This window comes from Cyanistes caeruleus, chromosome 7 (assembly GCF_971803275.1).
Source record: "Cyanistes caeruleus chromosome 7, bCyaCae1.hap1.1, whole genome shotgun sequence".
NCBI classification, from domain to species: Eukaryota; Metazoa; Chordata; class Aves; order Passeriformes; family Paridae; genus Cyanistes; species Cyanistes caeruleus.
The window spans coordinates 21,343,227-21,356,528 of NC_141707.1; the positions used below are offsets into that span (position 1 = coordinate 21,343,227).

The 13,302-nt window shown below is 52.6% G+C and overlaps 2 protein-coding genes across 5 annotated transcripts in view; both read right to left on the reverse strand.

Annotated features, from left to right (window-relative positions):
• Positions 1-3,434: 3,434 nt before the first annotated feature.
• DLX1 (distal-less homeobox 1) lies at positions 3,435-5,581 on the reverse strand. 2 transcript variants are annotated; one of them, XM_086896902.1, is made up of 4 exons: positions 5,191-5,581; positions 4,510-4,709; positions 3,992-4,145; positions 3,435-3,620 (listed from the first exon to the last, which is right to left on the reverse strand). In XM_086896902.1, the coding sequence occupies exons 1-4, from the start codon at positions 5,501-5,503 to the stop codon at positions 3,550-3,552; spliced, it is 738 nt and encodes a 245-aa protein (XP_086753028.1). In that variant the 5' UTR covers positions 5,504-5,581; the 3' UTR covers positions 3,435-3,549. The 2 variants fall into 2 exon arrangements, with proteins under 2 accessions (XP_086753028.1, XP_086753027.1); XM_086896901.1 differs by lacking the exon at positions 3,435-3,620 and having other exon boundaries at positions 3,794-4,145.
• Positions 5,582-9,301: 3,720 nt separating this feature from the next.
• The window catches only part of METAP1D (methionyl aminopeptidase type 1D, mitochondrial), a 44,562-nt gene continuing 40,561 nt past the window's right edge, over positions 9,302-13,302 (reverse strand). For all 3 annotated transcript variants that reach the window (XM_086896895.1, XM_086896893.1, XM_086896894.1), the window contains 4 exons: positions 11,411-11,508; positions 10,688-10,735; positions 9,729-9,807; positions 9,302-9,595 (listed from right to left, as the gene is read on the reverse strand). In XM_086896895.1, the coding sequence (XP_086753021.1) occupies positions 9,517-9,595; positions 9,729-9,807; positions 10,688-10,735; positions 11,411-11,508 (304 nt within the window). In that variant the 3' untranslated portion in view covers positions 9,302-9,516. The remainder of the gene's footprint in view (positions 9,596-9,728; positions 9,808-10,687; positions 10,736-11,410; positions 11,509-13,302) is intronic.

Sequence of the window (13,302 nt, forward strand, 5' to 3'; positions counted from 1 at the left end):
GTCGGGCGATGGGGATGCCGCGCACAGCCGAGCCGAGCTGCGCCGCGCCGGAGCATCCCGCGGGCCGAGCCGCGGAGCCGCGGAGCCCGGCGCGGGCACGGAGCGGGCAGAGCGGCCCGGGGGCACTCGCCGCTCGGGACTGCCGCGCTGCCGGGGGCTGGCGGCGCCGGCGAGCGCTCGCTTTCGGCGGTGGTTCCGTGGTGTGCGTTTGTCGGTTCTTTGAGAAGGGGAGCGTTACTGCCCGGTCCCGAGCCGGGAGGAGGGGGGGAAAGGAGCCGGCGCGGGGGGGACATGGCACTTTTTCACTGGCATGAGAGTGGCGGTGGCGGCAGGAGAGGGGTAGGAGGGCGGCGGCGGGGAGAGCGGAGCGGGCGGCGGCGGGGATTTCTCATCCCCCCCTGTCAAACGAAGGGAGCAAATTCCGAATGCAAACGGACTTGGGCTCCGATATTTGATTTTTTTCTAGTTTCAGGGGCCGCTCTGTGCTCTGCAATTAGATTGACACATGTACAACATCCCCAGCTATTCAAGGGGGTTCGCAGGGACACTCCAAGGGGATTTTTTTTTTCCCTTTTTCTTTTTGGGTGGAAGATATTAAAGAGGTATCTGTTGTTTGGCAATTTTGCTAAGTCTGTCTTCATTACTTCAACATTGTGCATTTGCTAATTTGGAAGCCCCTTCCTATTGACAGCTCTGCTCCATACACCTGCAAGCAATTTGCAGAGCTCCAATATAGGAGAATTGCGGAGATGGCAGCTCGCACCTATTTTATTTTTTTTTTCTTCGCTTTTCTCAATGCACAGCAAATTTGGCTTTCAGTGCGTTATCTCTTTTGTTAATGCAAAAAGATTCCCTGGGCGAAAAAATTGCTCATAATTACCAGAGAGATGGGGAAACTGCATTAGAATAAATAAACCTGAAATTACTGTAATTATGTTGTGTTTGATGGGCTCGGCTTGTAATCAAGAAGAGAATACAGTGAAATGATGCTGACCCTCTTGGGTTTGCAGCTGTACGCGCACTTTGGGGTCTTTTTTTGCAGAAAAGAGTCATTTTGATCATCATTAAGCTGTGTGTAACCTATTTCAGAAGTGTTTGAAAATGAGGGGCACTTTTTTTTTTTTTCCCCAACAAGGAAAAATATATCCCAAAATTACATTTTGCCATTTACAGGCTCATCCATAAGGTTGTATTTGCCGGGTGACAATTGGTAAAGGTATAATATTCGAAATCAGGGCTTAATCATTGTAATGAGGTATTGTTTCAATATAAGCACCTTTGGATTATTCATAGTTTAATTAATATCCTCATTATGAAAATCTTCGAATCAGATATTTGATGAACTACTTGTCGGCAACAAGGCAGAATTAATTAGGCCTGTATTGAGATTAACATTTTCAAATGTACAATTATAATAGCCTCTAACTCAAGACCGCCTCGCTGAGAGAAAACTGATAATTTCTCTATTTGAACTGTTAGCAAGACGTTATTGAATTAGGAGAAGCTAATATATCTTTAAAGGCCTCCGAGCTGCTTGACCACCCCGCTTCGGCCCGGTGAAAGGCGTTTGGTGTCCGGCAGAGCGGCCGCGGGAGCTGTGCGGGTCCTGGGGCGCTCCGGGGCCGCGGAGCCGAAGGGCTCCGCTCGGGACTTGGGGCCGCTCTGGGCCGGACTGGTGCCGTGGCACTGCGGGAAACGCGGAGCGGCGGATCGTTTTCCATGCCGGATCCAGCACCCTGGGGGCCGCCGCACCGCGAGTGCGCGCTCGGGCGGATGCTGCGCTGCCGCGCATCGGCTGCGCACCGGCCCCGCGCACTGGCGAGTGGCTGCGCATCTCGGGGCGAGCGAGCATGGCTCCCGCGGGGCTGCAGAGCCGACCCTTCGCGGAACCTGCCGCAGAGATGCGCACGGGCAGCCGGCAGAGCCCGGCCGCTCTGCAGCGCTTTATCCGCCCCAGCAATAGCCACGGGTCGTGCCCGGCGCTGCTCCAGCCCGGGGAGCGGGCACGGCTCAGTCCGGGGATGCCGGACCGCGGCGGTACCGGCAGAGCCTCGCCTCCGGTGGGATGCGCGGGTAGGCAGCCGACTCGGCTGTCGGGACGGGGGCCGGGGCTCTGCCGGCCTGACTACGTCCCCTTCCCGTCCCCGCAGCTGTACCCGGTTCACCCGCGGCTCCGGGCGACCCCTCCGCCGAGGGTCCCATCGCACCGGCTGCCGCCGCCTAACTGGGCCCTGCCGGGCGCACGGGGAACAGGCTGCCCTGTCCGGGTCGCTCCTCCGTCTCGCCTCCCGGTTACGGCCCCCGCCGTCCCGCCGCGAGCGCGGAGCCCGGCCCGGACCCACTCGCGGCCACGCTACGAGACAGGGAACATGCGTGTCTCTTTTTCCAAACCATAATTTTACTGTCTCAAAGAAACTTTATAACTTATGTACAAAGATTTGTGTGGGTTTTTTCCATTTCCTCCCTCAGATACAAAGCAATAAGTTAACATTCTCAATATAAAACTAAACTTTGACATATAGAACACTAAACACAGCCGAGCTCAGTTTATCACGTTTTCCGAATTTCACAAGTAAAATGTCAAGATCTCAGTACACAAAGCATCATGTTTTACAGCCACACGAAACAGAACAGAAATAATAATAATAATAATAATAATTAAAAAAAGCTAAATTTGTGCAACATGTTTACAGAACAATAATAATAATAATAATAATAATAAAGAATAAAATATGTACAGCGAGTAGCTCCTGCACGTCGGTTTGTGCATTTCGACTTCAGGCCGGCTTTGCGCGGGGAGGCCTCGCCGGGACCGTGCGGGTGGGACCGTGCGGGTGGGACCGTGCGGGTGTGCCCGCCCGCCCGCCCTCCCGGTGGGTTCCCCCCGCCGCCCTCCGGGCTCTCGTTCCGTCCTCTGCGCCTTGCTTCACCTCAGCAAAGCGCCGGCAGCTGCTGTAATTCCACTTCAGAGTACCAAACAATGTGCATTTATTTCCTTTGTTAAATACGCGAGAAATGCAAATCATTCGGACCGAAACTCTCCACACCAGCGAAGTATAAAAGTTATTGTAAAAGTTAAAATCGCACCCTTCCCTCGTGGTGATTTATTCGGGGAGAAGGGGGGGAAACGTGACGACGGACCGTCTGTGGTTTTGTTTAAACTGTGCGTCCAAGCAGTACACTCAGTAAGCTGAGTTCCTTCCTAGCACTCTCATAGTGGTAATTTAAATCAATAAATAAACCCCCTGTCTTCCCCTTTTAACAACAACAAAAAATATACAGATGGATAGTGAACGGTACAGAAAATGTCGCGGGAAAGAAGCTCTGGTAAATTGTACAGCTTCCTTCCCCCTTGCAATTGAAGAGACCGTCAGATCGGGGTAGTAAATAAATGACCTACATTTCAACAGACACAGACAGACAGACAGGACAGAGGAGAGGGCTTCCCCGCCCCCCAGACATCTTTTTCTGATTGTCCCACAAAGCCGCGGCCGGCGCTCGCTCTGCTCCCAGGCTGTTGTGCTGTGTTCGGGGCCGCTCCGTCAGCTGTCAGCGGTGGGAACCGGCCCGCATCACATCTGTGCTCTCCGGCACCGAGCTACCGTGCAGCGTCCTAATGGCTGGATGGGCAAGAGACCTCCTGTTTGTTTGTTTGCTTGGATTTCTTTTGTGGGATTTTTTTGTTGGGGTATTTTTGTTGGTTTTTTTTTTTTAATTCTTTCTCTCTTCCCCCCTCTTTTTTTTTTTTTTTTTTCCTTCCCCGTTTCCTTTTATTTGACTTAGTTTATCTTCTTTTTTTTTTTTTTTTCTTTTTTTTTTTTCTTTCCCGTAATAATTGTAATTCTTTTTGGGACCGATAGTGCTTGCGTTAGGGGAAAACGTATATATAATCACATCAGTTGCGGCTGCTGCATAGCTTCTTGGTGGGCCGAAGGATACCACGACGTGTAGCTGGGGATGTAGGTGCCCGGGGTCCCCGACGAGGCCTTACCGGAGGCGGAGGTGGTATTCCACACTGGAGGCACGGGTGGCGAGCTGCCCGAGAGAGCCCTGCCGTTGGTCAAGGCGCTGCTCTCCAGGGCTGCCCCTCCTTGCTTCATCAGCTTCTTGAATTTGGAGCGCTTGTTCTGAAACCAAATCTTCACCTGCAAAAGGGATCGGGGCAGGGCTCAGCATCCCTCGGTACGGTCCAGCATGCCCCCATCCCTCCCAGGGCGCGACGGACCCCCGCACCCGGCGGCCCCCCAGCTTCTCTCCCTCATTCCCCCCGCGGCTGCTGGGTTATTTTGTGACGCCAAGCCACCCAGCAGGAGCCCCCTGGGCCCACTCCAGCGGGCTCTGCGGGGGCTTCCACAGCACCGGGAGCTCCCCGCGGCGGGACGGGTGTCGCCTCGGGCCCCGTTGCCCGCGGCTGGAAGCCGGTGTGTGCATTACGCGTGTGGTCTCCCACGCCGACGGTGGGGACACGGAGGGGACACGGGAGAGGGGCCGGCTCAGTCGGAGCTGTACCTGCGTCTGGGTGAGTCCCAGAGATGCTGCGAGCTCGGCTCTTTCGGGGAGAGCCAGGTACTGAGTCTGCTGGAACCTCCTGTTCAAAGCCTGTAGCTGCAAACTGGAGTAAATAGTCCTGGGTTTGCGGATTTTTTTCCCTTTCCCATTAAACCGAACTTCCCCTCCTTCTACCACAGTGCTTTTCTCCGATTCGGCCCCTACAAACAACAAACGATGCAGAATAAATAATAATAATAGCAGTAACAGTAATAGCAGCAGCAGCAACAATAACAGCAACATCAACAATAACAATAATGAGAAGGAAGAAAAGTGAAGCTCGAGTAACGCTAACAAAGGCTCCGGGCGATTATGGCAGCCCAGGCTTCTTCCCAGAGAAAGTTTGCTATTTTTACAGGCTGCAGTTTAGGTTTAATTACCCTTAATTGCATACATTGTTTATAGCGCTACGCAATAAATAATTACGAAGACTAATACGTGCACATCTGGGTTGGTTTCTTTTCCAGCCAAGCATTGTGTGCTCTGTGTATTGGTCCCCTGTGATCCTCAGGCTCTCTTGACTAATATTTTGTAATTTAATTTAATTTTTTCCCCCGATAGATTTTTTTTAATACAACACCCTCCCTCCCGCCTTGCCTTCCCTCCTCCCCTCCCCCCCTCCCCAAAGCCGAGTGCACCTACCTGTCTCCTCTAACCGGGTCTGAGTCAGGCTGGAGCTGTTGGGGTAGGACTGCACTGAACTGATGTAGGGGTTGGTCGAGTGGCTGCTGACCGAGTTCACATAGGGGTAGCCCAGCGGTCGGGAGAAGGACGAAGCTGTGCTGTACGAGCTGTCAGGCTGAGAGTGGCCCGCGGAGTGTAAACAGTGCATGGAATAGTGTCCGTGGGACATGGGAGAAGGAGACATTTGCTGGCTGGGCGGCCCAAACTCCATAAAGACAGCCTTCCCTGAGACGGGGCTATTTAGACTCTCTGGCATGGTAGTCATGGTCATTTCTTGTCGCTTGGTCTGTGTGTGTGTTCTCTCTTCAGCTTGCCTTTTTGGGGTCTGTTGTGTTTCTCAGGACAGGAAAGAACCCAATTTAAGCGAAACAGGGTTTTTCACTTTCCATTCATAAGAAAATGGAGTTTGTCTCTTTGAAAAGTCTAAGCATGATGCTGTAGATCTACACAAACTCGCCTAAAAGCTTTGACTCAGCCAAGTCTATGAATATTCATGAGACGGCGGAGCTGATTGGTCCGCCGTCTTGCATAATCGCTTTGGATTGGTCCGAGGCGCTCGGGGCTCGCCCGGACCCCGGTGAGCGCGGAGAACCGGGCTGGCAGCGCCGCGCCTGCCCGAGCGCCGGCGGCGGCCGCACGCCCGCCCCGCTCCCGGCCGGCCCCGGCACGGAGCCGCCCGGGAGCCCGCTCCCATCGCGGGCCACCCGCTTCCGCCGCCGCCGACCCATCCGGAGCTCGGCGGAAGGCTCCGCAACCCCCTCCGCCCTTCTCCGCCCCTCGCCGGGAAGGCGGCGCGGAGGGGACGGCAGCCGTGCTCCGCCGGCCTCGGCGGGCTGCAGGGGTTCTTGCAGCTGCCCGCCCCGCTCCGGCGGGACCCGCGGACAAAGCGAGAGGCCCCCGCCCGCCAGGCCGCGCTAACTCCGCGGACGCGCAGGGGCTCTCGGGCCCGGCCCGCGGGTCCCAGCGCCATCCGCACCTCCAGATCGCGCCGCCCGGCTATTGTCCTTCTTGTTTTAAAGGGAAAAAAAGCAATCCAACCAAACAAAATCGCCCTGAAAGGGTCCAACGGCGCATTTGAGCTTAAAATGAAAACTTCCGCGTGCGTGAGCGGTAAATGAGGTGGGACTTAGGAGATCCTCCCCAGAAAGCCCACGATGAATCCCAAATTACTTTCCTAGATAATTAGAAAGTGTTGATAATTATTTCTTTCATAATTCTGCGGTGTGACTGTAACAGGAAAATGATCTTGTGAAAGTTCACACGTGCAGATGTATTAGTTACTGATTCATTTGATTAAATGCTAGTCTCAAGTGCTCTGATCCACAGCTGAAGGCGGCCCCATTAGCATAACACTGATGTTTAATTTTCATACGCATAATTAGCCATATATTTAACACTAATAGCAACATGCAGCCTTCCAGCATTAAACAGCCTGGGATTTGATCTGGCCTGGGCTGAACTTTCCCGGTTACACCTAGGCTGTCTAGGGTGCGCAGTTATCACGGCACTACATCTATGTAATCAAGCACATTTTGGCAAAGGGAGAACACCAATAAAAGTGAACATTCAAAACAAATCGCAGCGTTGATGTCGTTAGAGGTATTAGCGCCGGCAGCGGGGCTGGGGCACCCCCAGCAGAGCCCGCATAGTGTTCAGGCTCTTTCGGGCAGCGACGGCCCTTGGAGCAGCCGGCCCCTGACTGTGCAAAGCTGGCACAACCGAGCCCCTCAGCTCCTGGTCTTTTTTTTTTTTTTTTTTTTTTTCTTTCATTAGCGACCCTGTCGGCTTTAATTGACCGTTTCCTAACGATTCTTTTGCCACCTTCCCGGCCCCCCCCCCCCCTTTTTTTTTCCCTTCTTAATGTTTTGGAGTTTTTTTGCTTTGCTCGCAACGCTCAAACTTCATTCTCACTAACTCCCCGAGGCTTGGCGCGGAAGGGGCAGTGGCGGTGTTTCCACACCCATGCGGTCTCCCCCGGCAGCCAGCTCTGCCCTGCTGGCCATGGAAGTGACCACCCGAGGCGGGTCAGCGAGTTTGACCAGGTAGGGAACAGGGCGCCCCGGCATCTCCGGCACCTTCGCCGGCCTCAGCCTGACAGCTGCAGAGAGGGGAGGCCGCTCCGCGTCCGCCGGGGCTACCCTCTTCTCCGATCGGCCGGACACAGGCAGTCCCGGGGCGAACCACAGTCCCTCCAAGCCCGCCAAAGCTCCGCGGACAGGTCGGTGAGGCTCTGCTTGTACCCGTCCTGCGGAGCAAGGCCCCCGCCCCTCCGTGCATTGCCGGCCCCGGTCAGGGCGGCTTCGGCGGGCGCGGAGGGGCCGCGGCCACAGGACGTCCTGACCCCGCGGGAGCGATTGCCACGTCGGGACTCTCATCGCGCTGGCCCGGCGAGACCTTCTGCATGACGGGCTTGTGCGAGGCGCTGGCTGTCCCCGAACAGCCGAGACATATCTTCAGTCTCGTTCGTAATTAGGATTACAAAGGCGCGCTATCAATGCCTCCGCCCAGCCACCAGCGCTCCGCAGCGGCCGGTAGAACTCGCAGTCCCACCAGAGTTAGCGGCGGGGCCTCAGAGCGCAGCGATCACCAGGAGCTGCCCTCAGTCCCCCCACGACGGACTGCGGGGGGTTCCCTGCTCCCGGTTGCCCCGTTCCCACCTTATCCCACGCCGCGGTAAGAGCAGGACAGGAGGCAGAGGGACAGACGATGGTGAAAAGCTTGGCACTTGCGGTGCTATCCAGGGGCTCCCGGCGTGGCCAAAATCCACGGGAGGCGCCTGTGGTGAACCTCCAGGACTCGCCGGACATCCAGCTGCCCCCAGTGCCTCTCAGAAGGGGCAGCGCGGCTGGGCGATGGAATGTAAGGGAACTAAATACATGCCCCTCCAGGCAATGTCGACTGTCCTTCGCATTGTTTAATCTCTGCGTATTTGTAAACTTGGCCGCATGGTTTGTTTTGCAGGTTTTATGGCCTTCCAAGATCCTCAAGGGGAGGATGAAGCTGAGTGGCTGCCCCGCGGTGCTAGCCGTATTCGGGGAGGGGGGTGCCTGCTTTTTGAAAAGCTGTTGTTAGAAACTATTAGAGCTGAGAGCTCACTGTACGTTAATAAAAGCAAACAGCAGAGTAAAGCTGTAAGAAAGTAGCTTACTTCTGTCCAGGACCATTGAGGGAACCAGTGCTGAGCCACTCTGGTTGCCTGAATGTGAACTGGCCAGCCCTCAGCACTCAACCCCATCTGCCTGCAATGAGGAGCAAGTTATTTGTACCAAACCATGCCACTGTTGCCGTGGGCCTGGAGAACTCCTGGAAATCCTTTAATTATCTCCAAGGCTACCCCACATTTCACAGGCCCAGGTTTTGCTCTGGTAGCCTCCAAATACCAATGCCAGACCTGTTTGGCCCCACAGGGCAGTCAGCAACTGGATAAATTGCAAATCAACCCCTGCACCCCTGGCATGCTCAGGACAGGACTGCAGGAAGCTTAGGACCGAGCGAGACATGCAGCTCATGAGGTCCACTGGTTCCAAACTGTGCGGGAGTCAGGGCTCATCTCCTGGACTGCAAACTCCTCTGCCTCCATAAAATGCTTGAACTGCAGAGTGCCTCTCCCTTAACTAACATGGGCACCACAGAGCAGTGATTACTCCAAACTGGCTAATTCTTCAAGCAGGGCAATTATTGATCCCCGGAGAGGTGTGCTTTGCATCTCATTTTTAATCACTTTTTGTGCTGTGTAAAAAGAGGCAAGAAGTGGGGATTGCTGCTGGGAATGATGCTGGGAAGAGTCTGCTCCCTCTGCCTGACACTCTCGGGAAACTTTTTTCCATCCTAGGAGAAGTTACAGCCTGGGAAACAGCACTGTGTTAATCGTAATGAAGACAAATTGACTCCATACCTCAGCTATAATGGGAAAATGCTATGTTTCTCTGTCCTCTCAGCTGCTTCAAAACTGCATCATCTGATATCTACTTGTCCCACACAGGATTTGGAAGAGAAGGGAGCCACTTTCTGCCTCTAACCCCAAATAACGCAAACCCTTTGCCACTTGCAGACTGTGCTTGGCTGCTCCTAGAGTCGCAAAAAAAGCTAAGGACTTTTATTAAATAATAGCCAGGTAACACACAGGAAGAACTATGTCCAGAGCCAACCCCTGAAATTGCTTTTTCTATCCCCTGGAGTGACTTACACAACACCCATTTCCCCCAGAAATTACAGAAACCTCTGTCCTGAGTGAAACTTGGAATCCCAGAAGTACAGCAAGTCTCTCCACTCCTTGCTCCATTTTTAGGCTTCTTCCACGAGTTTAGTGAGGATTTCTGCTCCCTCTGAGGTAATCACAAGGGTATGTTCAAATTGTGCCGATCTGAAATTCACATTTAGCAGTTAGGAGGGGGAAAACACATTCACCATGCCTGGAAACTCATCTGTTTGGGTTTTTTGGGCTGTCAGTGATGAGTTCCATGTATTAGGAAATACCAAAAAATAAAATCAGGCACCTTTTATTGTCTACAGAAATCGCAGTCCATTTATCCTCCAGAATCTTACATTTGGGGGATCCTTCCATTATTATTGGCTCTGCAGCAAGAAAAACAAAATGTATTCTAAAGTTAGTTGCACTCCTGTGTGGACTGTGAAACAATCAAGAAAGGGGAGTATCCCAGCAGGTAGCTCCCCTTCCACACAGGTCCTATCTCCCTGGGCTGGCATTCCCTTGACACACTAAAATGTGAACTAAAAAGGAAGACAAAATAGCAAGGTAGGAAGTTGCCCATTCCTCTTTTGTAAAAACATGGAATTTTAATCAAGCTTTAATTAAGACTGTGTGGATAATAACCAAAGCACCAACCACATTTATAAACAACAGATAGTTTTAAATATTTGAATTTTTTTAACAGGCTTAAAATGTTCATTAAATCAGCAAAACAACAATTTTCTTATTTCCCTCTAATTGCCGCGCCATTTAGCCACACAGGGAGAAAGAAGGCTTTTTCCCCAGCAGTTCTCCACGACTGGAAGTGAGCATGATCAGTCTGTGGGGTGAGGATCCGGCTGGTTACCGCCGCCGCAGTCCCCAAACCCAACAGCAGCTCTGGCAGGCAGCGAATGACTAAGTGACACCAGGCTGCTTGGCTTCGGGGACACGACTGCATCCTTCTCACCCTCCTCAAATCAAGTGTGCTGGCAGAGTCTCTGCCTTGCCAAAAATATGAGTCAAATATTAGCAAAATTTATAATTAACATTTCATTCTTTAAATCTCATAATTTGAAAATTATTTAATCCAAACAGATTGTAATGCATTTCTAAAATGATATTTTAATCTGTTCCTAAGATGTCAATCTCACTGACGTCCCCCTGTCGGCACGGTTATTTCTATATCCCAATAAAGAAATGCTACAGATCTGGGCTGCTCCGTGTGTGCTTCTTAACAGAAAAGCATATCAGAGAGTTACTAACCTATTGTGAATGCCATTCCCTCTTCCATTAACAAATCACTGTCATTGGCTACAAAAGAAAAAAAAAATCGCGTTTATGTATCTTTGGGTTTTTTGGTGGTTTGTTTGTTGTTTGGGGTTTTTTTTGTGTGTGTGTTTTTTTGTTTTTGTTTAAGAGAACGCAACCAAGCCCTTTGTTTAAACCCCTTTTTAGCTCGCAGGTACTGTGCACCCGAGCCCCGTTATGAGCCGGAGCGCCCGCCGAAAGCGATCCCACCCCGGCTGCAGCGACACCACCCCGACGGCGGCTCCGTCCAGGCCGGGAGCTTTAATGTTTTAGCAGAGATTTTTCTTTGCCCCGTGACAAACTTTGCCGGCGTGGTTCGGGCGCGGGCGGGATGCGGAGGCGCGGGGCACGGCGGCTGCCGCCCGGAGCGGCCGGGGGAGGCGATCGGCAGCGCTCAGCTGCCCCGACAGCTCCGTTACCGAGCGATTTGTCCTCAAAAATACCCACGCGACCCTCAGAAAACGAGGCCGGGGGTGCCCTCCAGCTTCCCAGTGGTTTAATCTGCCCACGGCAATCCCCCGCCCCGCCGGACCGGCAGCGTGCGTGGGGGTGTGTATGTGTGGGGGGGGCTCCGCTCGCTTTACCGCCCTCCCTCTCCCCTCCCCGGAGCCCTCTCATCGCCCGGGCGGAGCAGAGCGCCGCGGGGGGACACGGGCCCGGCGGGCGGGGGCCACTTACCGTGGTGCCACACCTCGGGGTGCCCGTGAAAGTACGACCCGATGCCGTGGCCGACGAAGAAGGGGCAGACCTGGAAGCCACCTTGCCATGCCACGGAGCTGCGGGGGCAAAGAGGACCTGTCAGAGTGCGTGCCCCGACCACAACCCCCCCTAGACCGCCCCAGCCCCTGCTACCGCGTTGCTACCGACACTGGGTCACCACTTTGAGACCGTTCCGAAAGACAGCCATTGAAGTGAGCACGGCTGAGCCATTGTTAGGTTTCAGAGTTAACACGCCTGCCAACAGAGGCGGGTAGCTCCCGTGCCAGCCCTGCTGTCTAGGTAAAACGGCGGTGTGTTGTTTCCCTGCTTGATGGAGGGTAACCTTTTCCACAAGCACACTGGGAACTCATTTTGAGATGGCACAGCTGAAGTTGCCAAGTTGGGCGGACAAGGCCCCAGCACAGTACCAAACCACAGTGTCTGCCGAGCTCTCTGTAACTGCGGAGTCTGTGCTGGGCTGCACACCCAGGGGCCTGCACTGGGTTTCCTGCAGAAGAGGCTCCTGCTGCCAACAGGGAGAGTTAAGAGCCCTACTACTTCGCTTTCATAGTACTTCAAACATTTAGTATAAAAACAAATTGAAAGTCCAGCAAATACATTTATGCTAAATAAAAATGTACTTCTAATGAACCAACTGCCACAGAGGCAAAGCCAAATCATAACAATTACAGTGCTTCAGTTCTGCCTGCAAAATCTGTCCTGACTTTCATGGCCTGCCTCAGGGAAAAGCATCTCTGAGAACTGCCTGCAGGACCATGGCTGGGCACTGATCCCCACCCATGGTAGGAAAGCAAAATCCTATTCCAGTTCCCCAAAACTGGAGGACCTGGAGATACATGGGATATCCTCTGGCTGCTGGCCCACCCCATGTTCGCAAGCTTCACTTTCAGGCTCTCCCTCTACTCAAGCAGTGGTGGAGGCAGTGGTGGACGGAGTGATTTGAGGCTGTTCAGCCAGGAGGCCTGCCCATATCCAAACCAGAAAAATGCAGAGATTCAGGAAGATCTGGAGATCGATTAGAAGTGACAAGAAAGTCACCCTTGTCCCTACATATCACCCCCATACTATTTCTAAAATCAAAGAGGAGCAAGACAGGAAGGCACTTAGCCTGAAGAGATTTTGCCTGAAACATTAAAAGCTTCACTTGCTTCTTTGAATGAAGGTAGTCACTGGAGAACTTCAGGTTTATCTGTATTTATGTCTTAGGAAATGTTCTCTCACAGTTTCACTACAGGTGGAAAGCTGAAAAAGTTAAGCAACTCAACTAAAGGTAAAGCTGTTGCAGAAATTAAAGCCTGTTAATCCCCGTGGGGTAGCTTTTATTCAGGTGCAAAGTGGCCTCAGCTTGCTGTACAAAGTAATCCCCTTTGCACACCAGGCTCCTCAGACTCTGCAGTACTGGCTCCAGAGCCCATGGGTCAGCGCCCCAGAATTTAATGCCACTCAATTGAGGGACATGCTGCTCCACCACAGTAACGGCACTGAGAGAGTAGAGTTGGTTAATGCTGCAGTGTTCAGACCTTAGAACATGCTTCAACAGGATTTGTATATTACTTTTTACCTACGCATTGCTCTGATATAAAGACTGACCACATTTCTTCAGTAACTCTGGAGAAGAATGGAAATTTCAGGTTTAGCTACCCCCAAACTCCAAAGTACTGGCAAAGAGGATTACCGATAAAGCTAGAAATTTGGGCTTCATTTGTTTGCACTCTAAGTCCAGGCTTTATAAATAGTTTATGTTTACATAAACTTTATACATAAATTATATTGAAAAAAACAATGAAGGATTATGCGACGAGAAGTGCTACTAGAGATGGAAAATACTTTCTCCCCTGCCTTTCTATCAT

Coding starts and splice junctions, on each gene's coding strand:
- DLX1 (XM_086896901.1), bottom strand. CDS start 5,503: ATGACCATGACTACCATGCCAGAGAGTCTAAATAGCCCCGTCTCAGGG. Junction 4,710..5,190: donor GACCCGGTTAGAGGAGACAG/GTAGGTGCACTC, acceptor TGTTGTTTGTAG/GGGCCGAATCGGAGAAAAGC. Junction 4,146..4,509: donor TGGGACTCACCCAGACGCAG/GTACAGCTCCGA, acceptor TCCCTTTTGCAG/GTGAAGATTTGGTTTCAGAA.